The sequence below is a fragment of the Melopsittacus undulatus genome, chromosome 3, assembly GCF_012275295.1.
Source record: "Melopsittacus undulatus isolate bMelUnd1 chromosome 3, bMelUnd1.mat.Z, whole genome shotgun sequence".
Classification (NCBI taxonomy): Eukaryota; Metazoa; Chordata; class Aves; order Psittaciformes; family Psittaculidae; genus Melopsittacus; species Melopsittacus undulatus.
Window position 1 is genome coordinate 106762833 of NC_047529.1, and position 24754 is coordinate 106787586.

The 24754-nt window shown below is 39.4% G+C and overlaps 1 protein-coding gene across 2 annotated transcripts in view; it reads left to right on the forward strand.

Annotated features, from left to right (window-relative positions):
• The first annotated feature begins 336 nt into the window (after positions 1-336).
• Positions 337-24754, forward strand: part of CNIH3 (cornichon family AMPA receptor auxiliary protein 3) — a 41895-nt gene continuing 17477 nt past the window's right edge. Inside the window, exons 1-3 of one of the 2 annotated variants that reach the window (XM_005151866.3) lie at positions 337-417; positions 20064-20132; positions 22937-22984. In XM_005151866.3, coding sequence (XP_005151923.1) covers positions 337-417; positions 20064-20132; positions 22937-22984 — 198 coding nt within the window. The remainder of the gene's footprint in view (positions 418-20063; positions 20133-22936; positions 22985-24754) is intronic. The other variant, XM_031051628.2, reaches the window with a different exon arrangement.

The window sequence follows — 24754 nt, forward strand, 5'->3', positions numbered from 1 at the left end:
CAGCCCGAATCCCCCCCGCCCCGCTGAGTGGGCCCGCCCTTCGGGGTCTCCCTGGCGGCGGGGTCCGCCCACCGCCGCGCCTCAGCGGGGAGAGCCGGGAGGCGGGGCTGGGCACCACAGGAGCTGTCGGTGCTGTGGGGCCAGGTTGTGGTGAGGGGAGCGGCTGTGGGGGGAGCGGCGTTCCCCGCCGGGTCCGAGGGTGTGAGGCGGCCCCTCCTCTGCGAGGGCGCCCGCTCGCTTCGCCGCTCTCTCCGTCGGGATTTCGGGGGTCACTGTTCTCCCGGTCGCCCGCCGGGACTCCCCGGGAGGCGGGGGACGCGGAGGGGTCTCCTCGCCATGGCTTTCACCTTCGCCGCTTTCTGCTACATGTTGTCGCTGGTCCTCTGCGCAGCACTCATCTTCTTCGCCATCTGGCATGTGAGTACCTCAGCACTCTTTGTGCCCCCCAGCCCCTCCGCCGAGCGCGGAGACCATTAAAACAGGCTGCATGCCGGTGGGAGGGTGTCGTGCCGTGAGGGAGAGGGGCTGGGGCGGGCAGCCCTGCTCCTGTGTTGCTGAGGTGAAGCCCCCAGGGCCGGTGTGTGCGGCCGGCGTCCCGCGGCGGGAGCGGGCACTTCCCTGCCTTCACCCGGTACCAGCACAGACTGAGTGCTCCGTGAATCCCCGGCGTGCGGGGCCTTATCTGTTACAAATCGACCACCTTGAACACCGGTGGTGATCGCTTGTGCGAGCCCAGCCGGCCCCGCTGGTGGAAGCGCTTGCAGCCCGAGTGCTGCCTGAGCCGTGAGGGGAGCGCCCTGCGGTTGTGAGAGGTGCTCGGGGCTCTGGTGGGGCTAAACTGGGAGATGCTCCAGGTAAGAACAGCTGCTTTCTTGCCCGAGAGTCGAGCGTGGTGAGGCAGAAGCCGCCCCGCGGCTGATGAAGCGGTGAGGTGGTTTTTTCCTGCGGTAATTACTGCGTTAATAAGTTCTTTTAAAAGTAGGATTTGAATGTGAAACTTACTCTTTCTTCTAATGCATAAATTGGTATTGGAGCCCACCTTCATTGACTTCACTTGGAAGTGGTGGTGCTTAGTTCTTGTTGTACGCTCGGTGGCCGTGGTAGGCATAAGCATGGAACTTGCAAAGTATTTATTTCCACAGAAGTGAGATTATTCTTATGCTTGACTTAAAATTCTTTTAAGTGGCTACGTATTTACACTATGCGTGTGCTACACGAATAATGCCAAAAACATTCAGGATGGAACAGGATAAGTTAAAAATAGGGCAAGTCTCAGGAATGTCTCTACAGATACCTGACAGAGTAAGATTAAAAAGCCCTTCCTTTGTCTAACAAGCAAGGGAGATGCAGAGTTTATTGAAACCAAAGTAAAGCTGCTAGCTTGTTTATGTTTAAGCATCTTAAGTGTGAAATGTATCACTCTGTTGTGAGAATTCTTTGAAGTCAAATTATTTTGAACTCTTAATAGTGCAGTCACAAGTTTTTTCTTATGAATGAAACTGCAAAAGTGTGATGGTAATGCCAAGTGCTGTTGGGATCTCAAGTACTGTAAGGTCTCTTAGCAGTCACCTACCGCACTTCTGTTCTCTGAAAAAGAGTAGCTAAAGCTAAATAGTTACTCATGTTTTCTTATTGCTTCCTCCCCAAACCTTTAGGTGCTCAAAAGCAAGAGATCTACAGCTTCTTTAAAGGGTTCTACCCTGAATCTCTTGCTAAAAAGTAATCATAGAATCCTCAAACGCTTTGGGTTGGAAGGGACCTTAAAAGTCATCTGGTTCCAACCCCTCTGCCATGGGCAGAGACACCTTCCACTAGACCAGATTGCTTATTTTCTTCATTAGTAACACAGTTTTAAGGTGTTTTGTTTTTTATTTTTTAATGTATTTGAAGTCTGTTGTCATGCTGTCTTTTTCCCACACTGAAGTTGTTGTCTGCAGACATACAGTACTTGTAGCAAATCTGGCAAATTATTCTTGTGTAAATCAGTTTAGTTACTGCAAATTTACTTTCAGTGAAACATTTCCAGCTTTGAGTCTGTACACTCATGGAGAGTGATCCATTAGTTGTAGAGCTCCATAGGAAGCAACGAGGAAGGGAAACCTTTTGTCAAGAGGCTGATGTTTATGGTGCGTGTTTGTTACATCTGTTGAAAAACTGTTGAGGGATTGAGGTTGAAAATGGCTACAAATGCTGTTCTATTGTACTAGAGCAAGAATTGGTACTTTTTGATATCTTTTAGTGTCTTTTCTTATAAATAGATCATTCTATTAAATACATGGTTTGTGAAAGTCATGGAATAACAGATTTGCTATCCTGCCAGAATAAACTTTTAAGCTTACAGTTACTCACATACACAAAACATAAAGATTTTTCTAGAAGAGCTGTTATCATCTGGTTCTTTTTTTCTTCTAAAATGCAGTCTAACATGTAGCTTATGTGTTGAGTCATAGGAGTTTCTTTTACCTTAAGCATCTCATTGTGAAAATCTTCGCAAGAGACAAAATTCCTACTCCTTCACTGATTTTTTTTTTCATTGTAATATACTTGAGGGATAGTAAATATATTTTAAATAGGTTCTTATAAAGGCAGTGGAGGATTTTGATAATTATATTTACCTGTTAAAATGCATTTAAAGTATTATTAAAAAAAGAAGCACAGCACATTTCTACACTGATTTGTTGATCCAGCAGAGTGTCCAATAACCTTGAAATATTTGTGATGTTCTAAGACTGAATTTTATAACTTATTTTAAAAGACAAGAAAAAACTGTAGCGTTTGGACTTTATATTGTTATGATCTGAAGCCGGCTGAGGTTTGGGCAGCTATTTGGCCAGTGGATCAAATAAAAATCTCATTTTCTTCCTGCTGGGAAGTCGGATGAATTATAATTTTCATTAATAATGATGTAATAGGATCAGTAAAAACTGAAACTGAAACAGAAGAAGTTAAAATGAAGATTTTTATTGTTGAAAACTGCTTTTTCTGATGCCTTTCCTCTGAGAAATTAAAGGCTCTTTGTACAGTGCTGTGCTCTTTAGGGGTGGACAGAATGAAGCTGGTCAGAACACTTTACAGGAATTGTAACTGAAGTCCAGGAACTCCTTCAGGCATTTGGAACATGCAATGATTTTTTTTTTTTTTTGCTATCTCTGTGTGATCTTATACAGGTTGTCAGTGGTGTTTGTCATGATAAAAAAAAAACAAACAAAAACCAAAAACAAGCCAAACCGAAACTGGATACTATTAGAAACACTTGTTTAAGCTATACACAAGATGTGAGATGCTGGAGCATGGCCAAAGTTCAGCAACAGAGCTGGTGAAGGGCCTGGAGGACAAGTGCAATGAAGAAAAGTTGAAGGGCCTGGGAATTTAGTCTGGAGAAGGCTTAGGGGGGACCTTAATGGCTCTCTACAACTACCTGAAAGGAGGTTGTAGTGAGGTGGGGTTGATCTCTTCTCTGAAGTGATAGGACAAGAGGAAACGGCCTCAAGCTGTGCCAGGGAGGTTTAGTCTGAAGATTAGAAATACTTTCTTCCCCAAAGGGTGGTCAGGCATTGGAACAGGCTGCTCAGGGCGGTGGTGGAGTCACTGTCCCTTGAAGCCTTCAAACACCATGTAGACAAGGCTCTCAGTGACATGGTTTAGTGGTGTCCTTGGCAGTGCTGGGGTAATGGTTGAACCTGATGATTTTAAAGCTGTTCTATGGGCTAGATGATTCTATGAATATATGTTGTAAACTCAATGGCAAAGTATATGGTCTTACTAACGATCATGGAGACTTTGACTTTGACAAAGGAGACTTTGTTTTGCTGTCTTCAGCTCTTATAGAAAAGAACAAGCTTTTTACTCTTGAGTTTTACTCTGTTCCTAAACTATCTTGAACTAAAACTTACCTTCCTGTTAAAATTTAACTGGGTTATGTCAAGTCTGTTTGAACTCACATCAAGATTTGGCATAACCACATTCATTTCTAGAGTTGTGTGCACTGAAATTGGTGACAGTTACTTGAACCAAACATAAGAAGAATAAAGGAGCACAACATTTTTTTATTTTCTTGTTTTATACTTTCCTTTTCCCTTATTTTCCTTTTGAAGTGTGGGGATAGTATTAATTCTGATAAACTGCCTTAATATGATTCTGGCTTGACTTAACAGTTACAAGTTCACAGGTATATTTAAGAACAGTGGGAGGCAGTGACTGAACAGAGTAATACAGGCTAAGATTGTAAAAAAAAAAAATGATGTTTTAATTTAAAATTAAAAGTCAATCACCAGGGAAAGAAGCGCTTGGAATCTTCATTCAGTGCTGCTTCTGCTGTTGGCTTAGTGTGTTACGTTTAGCACACAGTTTGAATTATCTGTGCCTTGTTTTCTCATTTGCTAAGCATGGGTGATAGAACTAAATTTCATATACTACATGTCATTTTATTTACCATCTATCCCTAAAATGCTTTTGCTTTCTGACAGAAGATGCTATGTATGTATAAGATGTTGCCACTTCTCATGCTTGTCACTGTACTGTGGACTCTTTTATTTCTACTCGAATTGCAGTAGCTTAGGTAAAAAAAAATCAAAAACTCTTCAATAGATATATATGTGGAATTTAGTGAATATTCAGTGTCTGACTCACTTAGGCCTTGTCATAAAATTCCTAGCCTAATTTTTGATAGATTGCACAACCTTAATGTTAAAGGTACATAAAAAGTATACAGGAGAATCATTTGAAGCTTGGTTTGATAGGAAATTCAGTTGAGCAAAGCACTTTAGGGACAGACTAGGTGCTAGTCTATGAATCTTCTCTGTGTATCAGTGTCATACTATTTCTGTAACTCTGGTTTGGAGGATAGCTACCTGTCTCATCTGAAACCAATAAAAAAATCCATGAGCTCACTTGAACCTGTGCTTCTCTTCAGTAAAGGCTGCCAGGCATCACAATTCAACTGTTTTAGAGCTTGTCTTGAAAAGAAAGTCTTTTCCTTACAGACTTGTGGTCAAGGTTGAATTTTCTTTCGGATACTGAAGTTGAGTGCTGTCCTTAATTCAGTTCTCTAAGAATATTGGATAATTATGTGATTAAAAATAACATCAGATTAAGGTTTGATGAATGGGAACACAAATGCAGTTGCTCTATGTTAGACATATTTCTTAAAGGCATTTTTTCTTCTCTAAGCAGCTAAGCACTTTGTCCCTGAGGGTTTCATAGTCATGACAGTTTGAGGAATGAGTCTGATATTTTCACTCTTTTTAAAGACAGAGCACAACCAGATTGGGCTGGCTATAATACAGCTTGACAGTTCCCTTACAACTTTTCTTTCAGAAGTTTGTCACATTAATGCTGACAGACAGATATTAGGCCAGGCAGCACTGGCTGTGGAGCCAACTATATTTTATATATTGGAAAATAAGTATATTTCAGTTCAGTTACGTTGTCATGCTTAAATAATAATTAAAAAATCACAGAAGGCTTTAGACTGTAGCACAGACTTAAATACTGTGGAAAGACTAAATTGGATCTCTGTGTATGCTTGAACTGTCATGATGAGATTTATTTCCAGAATGGTTTTAAATTGTGAGTGGTTGCCACTGGCTATAATTCCAGATGCTTCACAAGTCATAGTGACTCCATTATCTGTGTAAAATAAATTAGCTGTGGAGTCTCATGCTTCTCACAGAAATGTGCACAGAACTATTTAAACCTTATTTGCTTGTCACATATGTAAGATTTGTTTGGTCTTAAGATTAGTTGGAAAATCTACTTACTAGAGGGATTTCATATCCAAATTAGTAAAATATTTCTAGTGCTTTTAAAAGTCTTTTTTCTTTTTTTTTTAAAGCTGCTGTGCTTGTGAATAACAAGACAATATCTGTCATATTTTATTAGATTGTGAGTACAAATCTTAGATTGAGTCTGAGGCATGAGGTTGTAGCATATTACATGCGCTTGTTTATTCAGCCACCAAATACTACATTAAGTCACACCTAAAATACTGAATTGAACCCTCAGACTTCCGGCTTAGTCGATTCCCCTCACCCCAACATGTGTCCTTTTATCAAAATAATGTTTTGGAAAGAAGAAGGAACTCAGCAGAGAATAAGAATCTGCTTATAGATATTAGACCTCTCTGTGACCTATTCCTTTCCTTAGTGCCTCTGACATGCAGTTCATTTATAACCAGTGTTGTGCCTGGCAGCTGAAGGTGACTCTATCAGGGAATGAAACTAGGTCTTACTTGACTCAGAAGCTGCAGATACTGAGAGATTTCCTTTTCTGGAGGTTGGTGGTTTAGAAAACACTTCCAATTTGTATAGAAAATCTCTTCCATATGAAATAGGCAAGAATTATTATTTCCATCTTCCAAAGAGATAGTCACTTAAAGCCACAGGGCAGAGTCAGTTTGTAAGATACAGGCAGAAGAATGTTGAAGAGTACTTGATTTGCTAGGTTTCACAGGAAATTTCCATTAAAAAAAAATGTTTCTGATGCTGTGCAGAGCAGATACAGTTACATTGACAGAAGGGTTACTGTGTTCCTTGATATAGTTACAACTTAAGAAATAACTGTTTCCTCTGAAAGGATAAAAGGTTCACAGAAAAAAATCAATTAGAAGGGACCTAAGACATGATTAAGTCAGGTCTCTTCTTCAGGGCAGCCCTAATTTCAAAATGAGGCCAGGCTGCTCAGGGCTTATGAACTTTCTATGAATGGAGAGTTCACAGCCTCTCTGATAACCTGTTCCAGTACTTTACTCCTCTCACTGTGAGCATTGTGTTCTTACACACAGCTGGAATTTTCTGTGGATGCAACTTCTGACTTTTGTATCTTGCCTTCTTTGGTGCATGCCCCTGAGAAATGCTTTGTGCTGACATCTGTCTAACCCACCCCAGAAAACTGAGGGCAAGATCATGCAGACCACTCTGAGTATACGCTTGCTTTAGTGTTTTATTAGGAGCCTAGGAAAATTCAGAGGAACATTTTGTGGGGCAGGACAAGAGTCTTTATATTTTTCTTCACTTCCCACTGAAGAAGTATTACTATAAAAAGCAAGGATTTATTTTAGGAATGTCATTGTGAAAAGTTACATTAGAAGGCAATGGAAAAAATCACGAAACAGTTACAATAGAAGTAGGTTTTCTCAGCAAGATGCTGCAGGAGTGCTGAACTTGCAGCTCCAGTTTTGATAATGTGAGCTCATGAAGTAGAACATAAGGGAGATGAAGAAATAGTGCCATTACAGAGTCATCTGATAGTGCACTACTTGCAGCTCCTTACCCATGCAGTAGGTCATGAAAAGCCTTTGGGTTGGTTTTGGGTCCTTTTGTATTTTTATGCTTCTGTGGGTCATGCAATAACTTAGCTGTCAGAGATAGATTTTGGTTGGTTTTTAAATACAGATGGAAGCCTAAGCCAAGCACATCACTGGAACTGAAGTTTAAAAAATGAAGGAGATTTACAGTAAAATAGTGAAAATTAGTAAGTCCTCATCTTTGCAATTCTCTGAGATATGAGGCAAGTGCCAGTCATTGTTGATACAAGCACCACTTTTTTAATAGAATGTCATTTGATTTTTGAATGCATTTAAATGCCAGACATCTTCATGCTGTGAGTCACTGCTTCAAGTGTTTGATCATTTAGTCAATCTTCTGCAGCATTATTATTTTATTGCATTCTGAGTTCTGGCTAAAGTGTATCATTGTAGTGTAATAGAATGGTTTGAGTTAGAAGGGACCTTAAAGCTCATCTAGTTCCACCCCCCTGCCATGGGCAGGAATGCTTTCCACCAGACCAGGTTGCTCCAAGCCCCATCCAACCTGGCCTTGAACATTGTCAGGGATGGGGCAGCCACAGCTTCTCTGGGCAACCTGTGCCAGTGCCTCGCCACCCTTACCTAAGTATAAACTACCTTGTAGGTTCACAGAATGAGCATTTACAAGCAAACATAATGAAGGCTCCACTGAGATCAGTTTGATTTTATCTGCCTCAAAGTTGTTCTTCCCTCAGTATTATGTCGCTGCTATTAGCCGATCCTTTAGAAAATTGACTTGCTGATCATTTAAGTGGCAGGGCTGTTTGGAGCTGAAATGTATCCTTGACCTTGATCACACTCCTGTAATTAAACTAAGGAGTTTCATAAGAACATAGTGAACAGTTGAGTATGCTTTTTTGGTTGTTGATATTTTACTTTTAACATTTGACCATTTATACTGGCTGTTGTATCTCCCTATTCCTGCAACCACAGCTGCATGGCTGCTCTATTGCTTTACCTTGCCTTATCTCTGCAAACACAGCTCTGTAGCTGATGGTCATTTTGTGTATGTGTGTGTGAGGCTTGGCCTTGGAGTTATTTCCTCCAAGTTCTGTCTGGCCTCTTTTGTGGAAAGAAAGAAAACTTGGGAAGGTCTTGAGTCTAGGCATACTTGCCTAATGCTACCTGCATTAGAAGAGCCCCTACTCCCTTCTCCTGTCTCTTGCTGGTCCAGCTGGGCTCCTGCTGTGCCCCTGGGAGGCAGGAAGCACAAACCTGGCAGCATTCCTGCCTCCATCCCCATAGCGGGCTCCTTTTTGTAGATGGCATTGGTAGGAGCCCACTGTTGAGTGGGTAATGAGAAATAAAATGCTGTGAGAAGGGGGGAAATGGGACTGTGGGAGGCAGGGGTTCAGGAAGGAAGATGTGAAGGAAAGAGCAAATGAGAGGAAGACAATGCACTTGTGAGCAAGTCGCTAACAAGAGGGAATACTGTGAACACAGAGTTCTTGTTTGGGAGACAGTTTGAAAAGAGACCGCTCCTGAATCCAGAAGGTCTGGTTGAATTCAGGTGGCAGACATTTTTGGACAGCCTGTGTAATGAGTCCTCTGTGTGGGTATGGTGTAATATGTGACATGCTTGAACAGAGTCTTTTTTAGCAACAGAACCCAGATACCCTTATCTGTTTCCTGGGATTCTGGTAAATATGCATCAATCACTGCTGATAGGAATGAAGAATGCTAGAGAGGGGAAAAGAAGTAGCTGCAACAAGGTGGGGAAATGGAAGAGAACCCTGTGTAATGAGCATGAGAGGGAATGGAAGGTAATACTTCTCCCAAGCATGTATCAGTGTAACAGAAATGGAAAATGTCAAAACAATAACTTGTGACAACTTGTAGGAATCTTCGAAAGCTGAGCAATAGGATAAATTGTGGTGTGGTGAGAGGGATGGAAAGTTGCTTGGAGACAGCACTAGCCAACTGGTTAGTCTCTCGTCCATGAATTTTTGTCTTACTGATACTGAAAATAAAATCTTGTTCTCTTATCTCCTTCTTTGGAGTGAATATTTTTTGGTTGTATCTATCCTGGTACATTTTCCTATCTATTTACTACCCTTTTTCTGAATTTATTCTGCAGAAATATCCTGTTTATTCATAGCTTTGGGATTATCATCTTTATGCTGGTAACTAATAGAAAAAGTGCTTCAGTTCATTTTGAGAATTATTTATGAAGAGGAAGCTTTGCAGTTTTAATGTGCCTGTGCCTTTCTCTTTGCATATGCCCCATACTGTAGGTTTGATGAGAAGAACAAGACAAGTAGAAATGTCGCATGGGAGTGCATTGCATGCAAAGTGGGATAAAAGAGAAATTATTTGTAATTTTGAGGAAAAACAAGGACACAAGGGTACTCCCTCTCACATCTATAGGTAGCCAGTAATACTGTCTCCAGCCAGAATTAATGTGTTATTAGTCCAATGTTTTTGGAGGAGACTGAGGGGTGACCTCATCAGTGTTTACAAATATGTAAAGGGTGGGTGTCAGGATGATGGAGCTAGGTTTTTTTCAGTGATATCCAGTGATAGGACAAGGGGCAATGGGTGTAAACTGGAGCATAGGAGGTTCCACGTTAACATCAGGAAGACCTTCTTTACTGTAAGAGTGACAGAGCACTGGAACAGGTTGCCCAGGGGGGTTGTGGAGTCTCCTACGTTGGAGATATTCAAGGCCTGCCTGGACAAGTTCCTGTGTGATGTACTCTAGGTTACCCTGCTCTTGCAGGGGGGTTGGACTAGATGATCTTTGAGGTCCCTTCCAACCCTTGGGTTTCTGTCATTCTGTGAATGTGACCAACTACCACCCTTTCTCCTGCCTTCTTCTGGCCAGCATTTTGAATTAGGTCTTCCACCAGCTCAGTTCTAGCCTGTCCCCAGTTTGGTGTGAAAAAAGCTGTGTAATGAAGAACTTGGCCTGTACAAGTAAAAGGTGTACAAATCTTAGCAATGAATCTGTGATACAGAGGTAGTGAGAAATACATCTGAGTTGTTTCTCTTTTGGTTGTGTTTTCTCAGTTGATACAGAGTTTAGTATAAAGAGAAGCAAGGGCAAAGCAGTGCTGTGCCTTGGGCTGAAAGCAGATTTCTCCAGCCTCTCCTGGGCATGGATAGAGACTAATGCTGTTTTCTTCTTACCCTGGTTGCTTGAATAGGTCTGCAAACCAGTTCATCTGCATTAGCTGCTGGCTGAATCAGAGGTCAAGACTAGCACATGCAAGATTTTGATTTAACTTTATACATCTGCTTGTTCAGTTTACCTGCAGATACGATTTTTTTATGCTTTCCAGGAGAGAAGATCTCTGTAGGATGTCTGTTCTTAGCTTGCTGAATGTGTGGCTGTGACTGGGAATCCATGCTGTAATAGTCATGAGTATCTTGAAAAGCAGACAGTCAGATCAGTTAGTACCTAACTAACAGGTTCCAGCATTCATGATAGGACATGTCAATTTGTTGTCACTGGTGCTCTGTGATCTTGCGGTTTTGGTGTTGAACTGAAGAAATTGGAAGTAGTTAGGTACTGAAACGTCTAAGAGTTTTTGTTCTTGTTATCTAAATGGAGAAACCTGCTTTGTTTTAGAAAGAATCCATCTTAAACACTCCACTGCATGTAGGAGGAGGAGACCATATGTAGGGCAGAATACTGGCGGAATGCTCATGTCAAAAATACAAGGAGTGTGGGAGATTTATACACAGTTCCCTGTTGCTGCAGAGATTCAACCTGTATTTCTCATAGCAGACAAAGGTGCATAGATTTTGTGGCTTTTGGGCTAGTGGAAAACATTGTCAAATCCTTGTAAGATTTTATGATAGAAGAAGAGCACTCATAAAACCACTTGGGAGTGCCAATTTTATATCTGCTGCCTCTGATTTAGACCCTGACATAGCTTCACTACTGACCCATATTGTCTCCAGACACAGGCATCGTGCTCAATGGAGCGCTCTCACCTTGAATAAAATTCTTAGAAAAATAAGAGTTGGCCTATTACCTCTGTAATTCCTTCAGTGAAATGTGTATTTATGCACAGTGGCATGATACCAGCAGTGGAACTGATGCTGTTATCCATGTTTCAAAAGAATTAAGTGTTTTGATGTGTTGATATTAGTATTCTGATGGTTCAGATTCTCTTGTGAGAGACAGAAGGCATGATTTTTTAAGTAACCGAGGCAGAAGAATTATTTCTATCACGCTGAATGTAATTAAACTTAAATAATGCATCTCCATGTACATGCATGCTTTTTTCTGTTCAGAACAATGGAATACTCACCAGTTCTTTGGTAATTGAAAATATGTTCTTTTTCTTAGTATCAGTAACAGTTTGTATCACTTAAACACCAGTTGAGGGGTATGTTTGATTCATACAATACTGCTTCTTTCTCAACAGTTCCCCTGTACTGAATGCAGTAATGTAAGGTTTAAAAAAGGAAAAAGAATTGTGACAACAAAATGATGAGATCCTGTGGGGTGGGAGGGAAGCATGGCAGTCTGGACTTACCCTAAAAATTCCTCCTACGCTTGAGGTCTGTTTTGAAATGTGTTCTATCTGCAGGGAGCAAAACTATTAGCCTATTTAGAAACAGGCTCTGTACAGCTATATTAGCATCATCCCTCCTGCACAGCTTGCTTGCTTGTCTTCCTTCTCTGAATAAACCGCAGTTTATATGCGTGCAGCTGGTTTTTGCCTGGCTGGATTTCAGCTGGTCTAGACTGGAAGGCAGTGAGTGGGTATAAAGTTGTGATACAAGCACACGTAATCTCTGAACTCTGTACTTGGGGAAAGAGGTGGGATATTTGTCTCTCTTCTGAAGGAGTGGGTTGATGTCTCTCAATTTCAGGATAATGGGAACACAGTTCAGTGACTGTGGTGAGCAAGTGAAATATGTGTCCAGAGTCCTATTGTTAGATGGTAAAATTGTTTGTCCTTGCAGTTGGATGAAATGATTTCATAGCAGTTGTAGAAATCTGTCAATAGATGCTTGTCAAATCATCCTCCTGGGAACACTGTGTTCACAATAGAATTTTGCAGTTGCTAAGCTTTTCTTAGTGGGTTTGTCAAAACTAGTAAACGAATTCTTTACTATTCAGAAACCAGGTTGCTTTTCCAAATTATTGTCAGTAAGGTTGCAATAATAACCAGTAACTCAGAGGTATAACTTTCAATTCAAAGCACTCAAAGCTCACTAAAATATGGTTGTATTCCTGAAGGTAAATTTGTCTGCTTTACAATGTGGATGGAGTTTTTAGTTCTTATAGGTGGACTGTTCCAAGTGACTACCAAGTAATTCTTAGTGGTTTCTCCTGCACCTCTCTTCAGGTTTGGACATCTAATTTGGCATAGCTGAAAGAATAATGCTGCTTTTGTCCATCTGTGTAGGTGGTGTTTGTTTTGTTTCATTTTCTTTTTCCTTTTTTGTGTATTTTTTATTTATGCAGGAGAATATAGTGGTGTAACTATACCAATGCATTGTGTATGTTTGTGTGTGTGCACTCTAAGCAAGAGAGCTTTCCTAAAGGCTCAGATTTGATACCACTTACAGTGGTATATCCCTACATTTCCATAGGCAGATAGGAAAGCTTTTTGAATCTTGTTTGCAGAATAGAGATTATGTGGTTTTAGTTTTGAATATTGGAGTTTCTGTTGGAAAAGACTTAGGATCTGACTTAAATACTTCCTAGAATCATAGAATGGTTTGGGTTGGAAGGGACCTTAAAGCTCATCCAGTTCCAACACCCTGCCATGGGCAGGGACACCTTCCACTAGCCCAGCTTGCTCCAAGTCCAATCCAACCTGGCCTTGAACATCACAGTAAGGTTTTCATGGCTGTTAAGTTAGCCTAAGCTTCCAGTTAGAGCCTAAAAAGTTTAAATCATGTTGGCCTAGATGTAATATCCTCTTACAGACAAATGAACTTTAATAAAAAGATGAAAAATAGGTGCTTAGGTATATGTTTGTGCCACCTTGGATGGAGCCATAAGAGCTTTGTTTCCTTTAGCAATGTGTTTGCATTTTTGTGTGGAGAGTTGTTCAATGGTGGTATCATATGGAATTCCAGTGAAGTAGAGCGGGGAAATGGCATACAATTAGTGTGAAATTGGACAAACAGAAGAATTTTCTACCCTTGAATGATTTAAAAACATTTGCAGTCTTAATCCAAAAAGGCACTGCTGAAAGCAATGCTCTGCTCTGGAGATGAACAACAAACAGTACAATAATCAGACAGAAATGCATAGTTTCACTTCTCATATGTTATAATTCTATTGACAGTATCCTTTTGTTTCCCCTAGTATCAATCAGCAGCTATCCCCCAGTATCCCCTAGCAGCAATCTGGAAGCTTTGGTTCTTTTGCCATCAATTCTGTAAATAATTTAATTTCTCTGAGCTTAATTTTTCCCCTTATAGAAGACGTGAAAGTTATCTTTTCCTTGCATTTGTTAAGACCTTCATTCCCTTGAAGGGAGATTTATAACTGCAGGGCATTGTTTGTTGTTATTGTTTTGTGGAGAATTAATAAGTGTAAGAGTCAGAAAAGTCAATACACTGGGAAGAGATAGGGAAGAAAGGAATACCTTTCATGTCACTTTCCTGTCTGCACTTTATTTGGCTGTAGTGTTAAAGTTCTCATCAAAACCAGCATTTCAGACATGTGGGCCTGGGAAACTATTGAATTACGTGGCAGGTATGATGAAAACCAAGTTTTAAGCCTTTTTACCTTTTAAAATAGGAGATGTTTAACAAAAGGATATAAATGAGGTATAAAATATGACAAAAGGGATAAAATTTTTTGGCTTCTGAGGTGTAGGTTGCCTATCTATCCATGCAATTTAAAATAATCTTTCATGCTTGGTACCATGAACCACATCAGTTCAACCAGAAGAATAAGATGGAAGAGGAACCACCATCTTGAACAAATGTTCACCAACCACATAGCTAAATTTCTTCTGCACACACATATCACATCAAGATAAGAACTGGCTAGCAAAAATTGTTCTCAGTCTGTCACTTTGTCAATGTCACTGTTCTCTGCATCTTCCTGTGGGCTTCCTTTACTCCATTGTGTCAAGGCAGTGATTTATCTTCCATTTCAGATTCTTTTTCGTTCTTACCTGACTGACCCTCTCTCTCACATTGTATTAGTTGCTGTTTCTCTCAACAAACTTTAATATTTGCCCACCTTGCATCAACGTGATTCAACCATCATATATGTTCAGCACTTCCCCAAACATAATCAATATGTCTATATGTAGCTGTTGATGGACAGGCATGAAATTTAGAAGCACGGAATGTTCCTAACCTTGTCCAGCTTCTGTCCACATGCTGACTTGCAGACAGTGTATGAACTGCTGGTATGGGTGCTGTGAAAGTTGCCTACGAGTATAGAGGCGTAGGGAAATTCTTTAAATGAACCATTAAAGACAGTTTGTTCAAGATGGGATTGTGGTGCATTGACAGTGTGGTAGCAAGGAAACATATGTTAAGTGTTACTGTTCTATAATGTGGTTTGTGTGGTTGTCAACAAGTTCTGTTTTATCTTGTCTTTTCTGAGATGCCAATAAGCAGAGATATCCAACTTCTTTGCTGTCACTGAATTCACACCCACTCCACTACCACCCTAAAACATCATATTGTTAATTAAAATATATTTCTGTGAGAGCTCAATGGTTTCAAAAACATAACGCATCTCCCTTAAAAATGAGAGACAATCATTCATATCCACCATTAAGAGGTGAAATTTTCAGTTTGATGGATGCATACACATAGGCAAAAAAAAAACAAAATTCAGGTTCAATCTTGTGAACACTTTGTTATTCAAAGCTGTTATTGTCTGGAAAGATGAGCACAGAGAGTGCAGAAAATAAAAATGAATTTTATAAATATAATTGCAATTATAGCTGTACTGAAACATTCATTGTTATCACAATCTCATCTGTTTGGTATGTGCTGAAACTGGGGCAAGCTCCTAGCTGACTTACACTTGGAATTTTGAGATTTGCAGATGGTGTGAATCATCAGGGAATGCAAACAGTGTTTTTATAAACCTTTAGTTTTATTAGGTGGATGACACCCACAAGTGCACTTCTGTAAACAGACAAAAGTATGGCTAGCACAGTGGCAGAACAAACTTCCTGCAGTGTTTTGCAATGTAGAATCATAGGGAAAGCTCCGTAAGTCAGAAGGTAGTTCAACATCCATGGCCTTGTCAATCCTTGGGCACGTTCTGCTGTAATCATAAGTACTGTTCAACCTGATGCTTTTTTCTTCTGATATAGCTTTGCAAATAGAGAACTTGGTGGTTTTAGTTCTTGAAGTTCCTAGGTAAATGCTCTTGCAGCCCAGAAAGCTAACTGTATCCTGGGCTGCATCAAAAGGAGCATGACCAGCAGGTCAAATGAGGTAATCCTGTCCCTCTACTCTGTTCTCGTCAGACCTCACTTGGAGTATTGTGTGCAGTTCTGGTGTCCTCAATATAAAAAGGACATGGAACTGTTGGAACAATTCCAGAGGAGGGCCACGAAGATGATCAGGGGGCTGGAGCACCTCCCATACGAAGACAGGCTGAGAAAGTTGGAGCTGTTCAGCCTGGAGAAGAGAAGGCTGTGTGGAGACCTCATAGCAGCCTTCCAGTATCTGAAGGGGGCCTATAGGGATGCTGGTGAGGGACTCTTCATTAGGGACTGTAGTGATAGGACAAGGGGTAACGGGTTGAAACTTAAACAGCAGAGGTTTAGATTGGATCTAAGGAAGAAATTCTTTACTGTGAGGGTGGCGAGGTACTGGAATGGGTTGCCCAGGGAGGTAGGGAATGCTCCATCCCTGGCAGTGTTCAAGACCAGGTTGGATGAAGCCTTAGGTGATATGGTTTAGTGTGAGGTGTCCTTGCCCATGGCAGGGGGGTTGGAACTAGGTGATCTTAAGGTCCTTTCTAACCCTAACTATTCTATGGTTCTTTGATTCTAAATAGCAAATGATTCTTACTCTCTTTCAATGAATCTGTGTACAATGTTAATATGTACTAATAGAGATAAGTTTCTCCTCTGTTTAAGATTGGTCCCTGGCACATGTTTCCAAATGCTGTCTGTTTAGCTTTGTGAGTAGAGGCTAGTCATTTTTCTTTGGAACAGTTTCTTTAATGTGTGGCCTTTGGAGAGATGAGGTTGCTGATGTCCATGCCTATGTATGTTTTGTAGTCTTAATTGCCATCCTAGATCAAATTAGGTAGCTAAAATATATCAAATGATTTATAAAATATGTTCAAGTATGAAGATGAATCACCAGGGAATGCAAGCAGTGTTTTTATAAACCTTTAGTTTTATTAGATGGATAAATAATTTGTATGGTGAAGTGCTTTGACTGGGATCTATTATATTGCTTGTGTTGAAATGAACTGCTCTGTCAAGATGCTGACAAGTATGGCACTTTCAGAGGTGAAACAGACCTTGAGCATACCTGAATGGTATCCCAGGGCATTCAGCAACTCTGAGCAGCTGATGTATGGGAAACAAGTAGCTATAATGCATCCAACTGAAATGGAAACAGGCAGAAGGTTGTTTCTCCAGAATATAGCCAGAACACTGCACCTCCTATGAAAGCACTGTGAAATACTCAATGGAGGCAAGTAGTTTTTTGGTTTTTGTGGAGAAAATGACAACTCTGGCCAACCCTAGGCCATTAACTGCTGCAGAAAGCTGATTGTAATTGAAAGTGGAAGATGCTCCCTAATTAATGATGTACACCACACTGCAGCACAACCCAGCCTGATTTTCAGTAATACAGTATAATTTGTTGCACAGTTATGTATTGTATTGTCAGCAACTGCCAGTCTTAAGAAGCTACATCTTTCTCAATTTCAGCTTTAAAATTAGGACACTCAACACTGTGAGATTAAAAAAATAAAAAACAAAACAAAATGCAAAAAAAACCCACAATGAAACATGCCCCCTCAACTTTGTGTGTTTCTTTACATTCCTTTTAATTGTGAGCCTGCCTAACGTTACCCTGTAAAGTTTTTATTGTGACTGAGAAATAGGAATGCACTTTTTCATAGGTGAAAATAAATACCTCTATGTCATCACTGGATTCCTGCAGATTTAACAAAATACAAACTATTACAGAACTTTTATGAAATAATGTGTTAAAATTGAGGAGGATTTGTTTCTGTCAGACTCCTTCCAGAGAAGCACTGTAATTTCTAATCAAGAAATTTTCCTCCAGTCCTGTGTGCTTGATACACACATCAGTCTGTTTCTTGAAGGTGTAGTGGGAATGTCTCTTAGCATTGTCATAATTTGCAGGCATCCCCAGAGGTTTGTCTGTGAGACTATAGTATTTACACTTACTGGTATAGTATTTACATTTACATAAAAATAATATGCTTTATACTGTCAGATTTATTTCAGTGTGCTTAGATATAATGCAAGTATAGCATAAAATAACTTGCATGACAGCAAATTTAGAGTAGGGTTTTGACTACTAAGTTGGGAATGCTCATGAAAAAAGAGAAAGCAAAAAAATTGGGAAATGTAAATATGTAGCTTGGGTCTAATCTGTTTCCAAAGCTGCCATTTAGGATTTCTTCGAGACTTAGCTGCAATAGTTCAGGCTATCTCAACAGGGCCCTGCCTTAATGACTCCGTCTTTCAGAGCAACCTAGCTCTTCATCTAAACACACTTCAGGGTTATCATCCTGTCAGCATTCACTGAATCTTCAGGGGCTTTCCTGGACTTGTTGAAGGGGATCCATCTTTGAGTTTCAACATTTGGGTTCCCCATTTTGTTGGCTCAGATAAATCTTCCCTCACTAGCTGGATATTGTATTGGCTCTCATTTCATTATTATCTCAAACTCCAAGTTTCTGTTCCTGACTACCAAAAAAAAAGAGCACAGCATGTTTCAGCTCATCTCTACATTTACAACAGAAGGAAAAGCTGTTACCACTGTATATTATTACAAATAGTCATCTCTCAAAGCTCGTAACAGTTTTCTGTCTTAAAGCTATGTGTGTAGGTACCAGTGCAGTGAAGCGAAGAGAATTCAAGGGAGAGGTGCACAGGATCCCTAAGTAAATCAGTGGCAGAGCTAGGAACAGAGGCAGCTCTCTTACCTGTCACAGGGCTATCCTTTTCCCTTGCTATCAGTGCTGATCTTGATGCCCAACTATAAACAAAAGTGTGTGCATCTGACTCAAAAGGATGTTACCTTCAACAGTTGGCCCAGTTTGAGAACATGAAAGCCTATTTAAAAGGTATTAAATAGAGGTGTCATGAGCCTCACTCTTCACAATTGTACTCTAACCCCCTCAAAGTTTCTGTTATTTGCTGTTTTATCTTAGTCTAAACATCTGTTGCAGATCTAATTCCTAACTTGTAGAGATAGTGCATATGTAGGGAGAAGTGCTTCACTTATAATCACATTTTATAGTTCCCTTTGTGGTTTATTCTGGCACTTTGACTTGCCATAGTTGCATAAATTCAATTCAGCAGAGTGCTTTTGTAAAATGCCATGCTTTTGCTTTTAAATATTCTCCAGTGTGATGAATGCAGCATTCAAGTGGGGTGTGGATCGGTGCTTAGAGTTGTGGATTATAGCTCCAGGTTTTATTCTCAAGCCTCTCACCAGATTATTATATGAATCATGGATAGGCTTTCTGCTCCTGCATTCCATATCTGTAAAATGAACGTGCTTTATGCAGCAGGGCTGTGATGATAGCTGGTTGGGTATTTTTCGGGCAGCTAGGCAACAGGAATGCTTTAACATGTCATAGAGCAGTTATGCTTATATGTTAATTACACCACTGCTACCTTGTATTTTTTTTTTATTGAGAGCAAGTACTTTACTGGGTTGTGAATTGTCTAAAAAGGAATCACTTTTCTAACATCTCTTGATGTGGTGCCTGTCATAGTGAGCTTTCATTCTGTGGGCAGAGCAAGCAGAAGAAAAGGTATTACTAGAATACAAACATAACATTAAGATTGTGCTTTGAGATCTCTGCATGAAATATGCTGAGGTTTATTACAGCTGTTTTCTTCCAGGAAAACATTATCAAATATTATTACTTTTATGGGCACTTTTATCTGCCGTACTTTAAAAGCAGACAGTAATTACCAGTGTGTCTCAGTCCATCCGTCAGTGGAGAAAACTAAAGGACATGATCAAAGGACTTCTCTGTATCAATGAGGTCTGAAGTAAGATTCTATAACCTGCAGGATTTAGGAAGGACATTTTCCTGTGGAGTGGTTTAACTTTTTAGGAGATTGCTTGTTAACAAATAGCAGTTTAATAATAATTAAATTGATACTAATTCAGATTTACTGTCTGAAGTCCATTTAACAAGTAATGAAAAGGGGTTGTTGTTTATGTATTAAACCTGGAATAACACATCTGATCCATCTCTGTGTTTTAGACAGCTAATGATGTTTTCCATCAAGTCTGGAGATGTATTAATTTGTAGAATGGTTTATTTGAAAGTTTGAGAGAAGAATTCTAATTGATAAGAGGGAAGAAATCTGGAAAGCAACGATGCTGGAAAGGCTGCAGATATGATTTTACAGTGATAGTAACCATGTGTTTCTTGGCTTCTATGTGGCATATGTAGGAGTATCCTGTGTTTTGTTTCAACTAGTTAGTTCTGAAAGGAGCTTGTTGGGGAAGCTAGTTTCCAGTATGTTTTCTGGAAAGAGAGGAAGGGATACAATGTGTCTAACTAGTCCCTAAAGGAAAAAGAAGTGTTCAAATGAGCATTCATTATAATACTCGAAAAATTGTTTTTCAGATAATCGCCTTTGATGAGCTCCGGACAGACTTCAAAAACCCAATAGACCAGTGCAACCCAGTCCATGCGGTGAGTACAACCAGTGGCTATTGTTTAAAGAAAGAGAGATGCACTGAGCTGTCAGTGAAAGTATGAGTGAAAATGCACATAGTTTGTTGTGAATTCAAATGTAGTTTGGAAAATTGATCAGGCCACTCTTAGAAAGCCAGATGGCAACTCTCTATGCTGATAGCTTTCCTTTTTGCTGAAAGAGGCAGGAAAATAATTTGGAAGTTCAAATTTAAAGGATATATGTGATGCTAATGCCTTCTTTTTATCTTTTCATTCTGTGATACAACTTTTTCTTTTTGAAATCATTTGCTTCGCTGTTCAAGCATGGGATGACCACCTTTTCCCATACTGTCTGTATCAATGAGTCAAAAGCTTAAAGGAATTTGATAAGAAGCACATTCCTAGACCTATCTGTCCCGTAGCAGATTCTAAATTCACTGCTTTAAGAGGAACTTTCTGCTGCATCTGCTATGGAAAAGGTTAAATACCACCCTGGGACTATAAACTCAGTTTTACCTAATGAACCAAAATGCAACCCAGATTTAAGCATATGAAAATTTCTCTGTTAATTAAAGCTGTAATCTAGAGTGATTTTAGCTGACTACAGTTAAACGTGCATAAAATCTGTACTGCCAGCACTGAGAGCAGAACTTGGCTCTCTGTCATCTCAGTGGGAATTACAGTGATTACGACAGGTGCTGAATTTGATCTCTACTGAGCACCAAGTTATTTAATTTACTGCAAATGATAGCCAAATTCAGTAGCTACTACTTTGCCATTTAACCTTATTTTGTAACTCAGCAGAGGATTTGTGGTATTCCTTAGACAGCTGGTGATTTTAACCATGATATTTACAAATTTAAAAGACTTGCCTACAGTTCACTAACAAGCAAAGATTGAGAGCAGAAGAAAGAAATTATATGAAGAAATTTTATACAGGACTTAATTGGAAGTAATCTGGTTTTGAATTCACTTTATCTGTTTTTTATTTTCCCATCTTGAGAACTGCACACAAGAAAAAGGTATTTATATGTACTAAACTTCAGTAATTTGTTCTCTTCCTAAAATTTCTAAGATGTTTCCTGGAGATAATTTTCTCTTATTTTAAAATATTAATAGAGTGGGTCTCCAGGATAAAAAAGAATAAATCTGTTTCAGTCATATTAGTGATGTGATCAAAAGTTTATCGTAGAGATTCCAGTAAACACAGGAAAATGTTCATTGATCAGTTGAGATATTTGATTCCCTTCTATGAAGCTTGCTGTGAAACAATAATCTCAGAGTGCTTTCTTCTGTACAGTATACACATTAATAACTTTTATATTGACATGAAAGGAATACTTTTAGCAGGTGTTCCTTACACTTGATTGAAGATGTATTTTCTGTTTTCCCTGTGCATAGTTGCTCATGTCCATATTGCATTTATTTGGTGGGGTAGTTTTTCTTCAGTGCACTCTAAGTATGTCTGCTGTTTACTCATCTGTCTTCCACAATATTTTCGTGACAGAGTCTTTTAGACAAGAGAAGACTCAATTATGAAGAAATTAGAGCCAAAAACAATGGCAGTATTGAGAATTTAATTCAGATTTCCTAATTCACACTCTCTTACCTACAGTTCAAAGATAGACTTCCAACTTCTCCAAGGCCAGCTGCAGTTAGCATCTTACCTTCTAAAGGGAAGTGAGAGAATTATCTTTCCTTCTCCACTTACCTCCTACTAAACACAAGAATTTTTCTGCAGCTTCACAGGCACATCCACACAAGTCTGTTCACATGTTTGTAGCAATAAATCTAAAATTTCTCAGTCTCTTAGATCACAGATATCAGAGAGAGGCACAATATTTGTCTGGTGCCTGTCAAGCTGCCACTGTCTCATTGTCTTTTCAAAATTACAATGGTTTTATTTTTGTAATGGCTTAAATTTGGGGATAGGAAAGGAAAAGAGACATTTCTTTGGAAAATAGAAATGAAACTCCAACTTAGAGCAAATTTAAAACATTTGTAAAGCAAAAAGCTTAGGGAGACTTGTCTTTCTCACATTGGTATTTTACATTACCTGGTTCAAAAGGTCATCATGCAGAATATCTTTTTCCATGTCTTAATGAAAATACTACCAGATGGTTACACTGCAGAAGGCAGAATGGGTTTTTTGTCCTCAGAAAACTAACAGTAGAATTTTTCACAGTAACTCCAATGATGGGTTATGCAGAATGAAATCTGATTTTACTAGTGAATTCTTCATTTTGAGCTATTTAAAACAAACCTGCCTTTGACTTCTTTCTGTGAATGAAGCTTAGAGCATTTTGAATCATAGTGCTCTATTGCAGTGAATTACAAGTTTTATGAATGCATCTGTTGTTTAAAGTGGTACTTCTAGGACATTTCAGGTGTTCTTCACTAATGGGTTAAATTCAGACAACCCCTTAGTGATAGAAGAAGGACTTCCATGCTACCTTGGTACTTGTTCTTCCCATTCAGAATTATCTTGAAACCAGAGGCTGGGTACATAAAAATACAAGAGCAAGTCTCTGGTATAGATTGGCACTACTGGATAGAGCCAAAAAATATTCACTTAAAAAGAACTTACAGCCTCTGGCTCAAGGCTAACATGGACTTGAATTCCCTGTTTATATTGTTACACCCAGTAACAAATCTAAAAATGACTTTGAAATGGAGAATCATTTGGCTTGGAAGCAGTAGGTGAGAAGCAAATGCTTGAGTTTCAGAGTAATTGCTTCCCTGCAGCCATTGATTATGATCTTGACCCACTGTAACTGAGAGCATAAGAGAATCTCCTCCTTTTCTTGCATTTTTTTTGACAGAGAGAACGGCTGCGAAATATTGAGCGTATTTGCTTCCTCCTGAGAAAGGTGAGTATAAACTGGCCTAGGATTTGTGAAGTTTATGAGAATTAAAGCCATCCAGTAGCAACATGTATTCATTTTCTCTTTGAATGATCCTCGCGCTCCATGGACAAAAAGCTGGATTCTGCTGCAGAAGTGGAAATCAAGGTGACCTTGTAAGAACAGAGTAAGACAAATTACAAAAGGTTAACATAATAGAGGATTTCTGGATCAGCACTGAAACTTCAGGACATCATCCCATTCATTTTGGAACATGCTTTTTGAAGGCAGTGAATCATTTTGCAGTTGCAGCTTGAGGTGTATATATACAGTATATATTTATATATACATATATATATATACACTTCTATATATACTATAGCCTTACCAATTGATATTGTTTTAGTACAAGTTTCAGAAATACCCCCCCATTTTTTTAACAATGGATTACTATTTATAACCTAAGCATTTTATTAGCTACATATTTAATGTTTAAGGGTTTTAATTAGCTTACTAGAAAAGTTGGTATGCTATTTATTTTAACTTGACACAGGAGTGCCTCAGTTTCTGTGGGATTTGAAGGAGCTTATAAATTGTAGGATTGATACATTCATGTGTTACTCATAAGTAGCTTGAAAGAGGGTTTCCATAAACATTAATTGTTCTGGCTCTCTCCTGTTGAAGGTGATATAATCATAGTTCCAAAGTATTTTATTCTCTATATTCATGTTTCCATAAGTTGCCTTCTGCAGTGCAGTAATGAAGCCACCTAAATTATTTTGCATTTTTGCTTAAAAAGGTCATCGCTGAAGTGTGGACTGCTGACTGCATCCTAATCAAGCTAAGAACTAAATTCAGATGTGGTTTTAGGAAACTGATGGCCTGCCTCATTCTTAGAGGCTTTGGGAAAGCAGGTGCTAGGTTGCATTGGTTTGGGATGATTTCAAAGGCATAACTGTGTCTGCATGCAGAATCTAGGAAGTATCTTTCTTTGATCAGTCAGAACTGGAGTCATTCCTGTTTGGCCCCATTGTGAGCATGTGACTGTTAAGAGGCCTGTTCATGACAATGGGGATATGAAAATAAGAGAAACTATTGCCAATAGCTTTCTGTTTTATCAAATAGTCAGCCAGCCAACTTCAAGCAGTGTCCCAGTTACCTTGACATAAAGCAACTGGTGAGTGGTAATGTATTAATAAACGTGAGCCCCATGGGAATGCCTTGCCTGCATCAGTGCTTAATTTTTATTGAGCCTCAGCTTCACTGTGGACAGCATTTTGGCTAATTATAGGCTCTATTCGTAAGGGATTGGTTTGCTTCTCGTTCACTTAAGCAGTTTGTTGATTCAGCCTCTTCAAAGTTTTTTTTTCTGGGACACATTTGTTTTGAGAGATTATATGCAAGAAGAGGAAGGTGCAATAATTACAGAGATTTGTAGTCTTTCAATCTGACAATCACTAAAGATAGCTCTAGTTTATGTAGTATAAAGGATTTGCTGAGGGGGAAAACTCTGGGAAAAACAGTAGAGAACTGAGTGCCAGCTATACAAGAAAATAGCAGCTATGATGCTTTCAGCAAGCACTAAATATATCCCTCATTATAACATTGTGTGGCTTTAGGTCTGTTTCTATGAAACAGGAACATATCTGTTTTCCTGTGTCTTGGAGACAAAATTCCTTTAAAAGGCTTTGGAAACAGTGGTATCTTGCTATTTATGACATTGGAACTTAATGCTGAAGTTCTGCTGTGAATCTGCTTTTTAAGGAAGTTACAGGTGGGCTAGAACAATATGCTTAG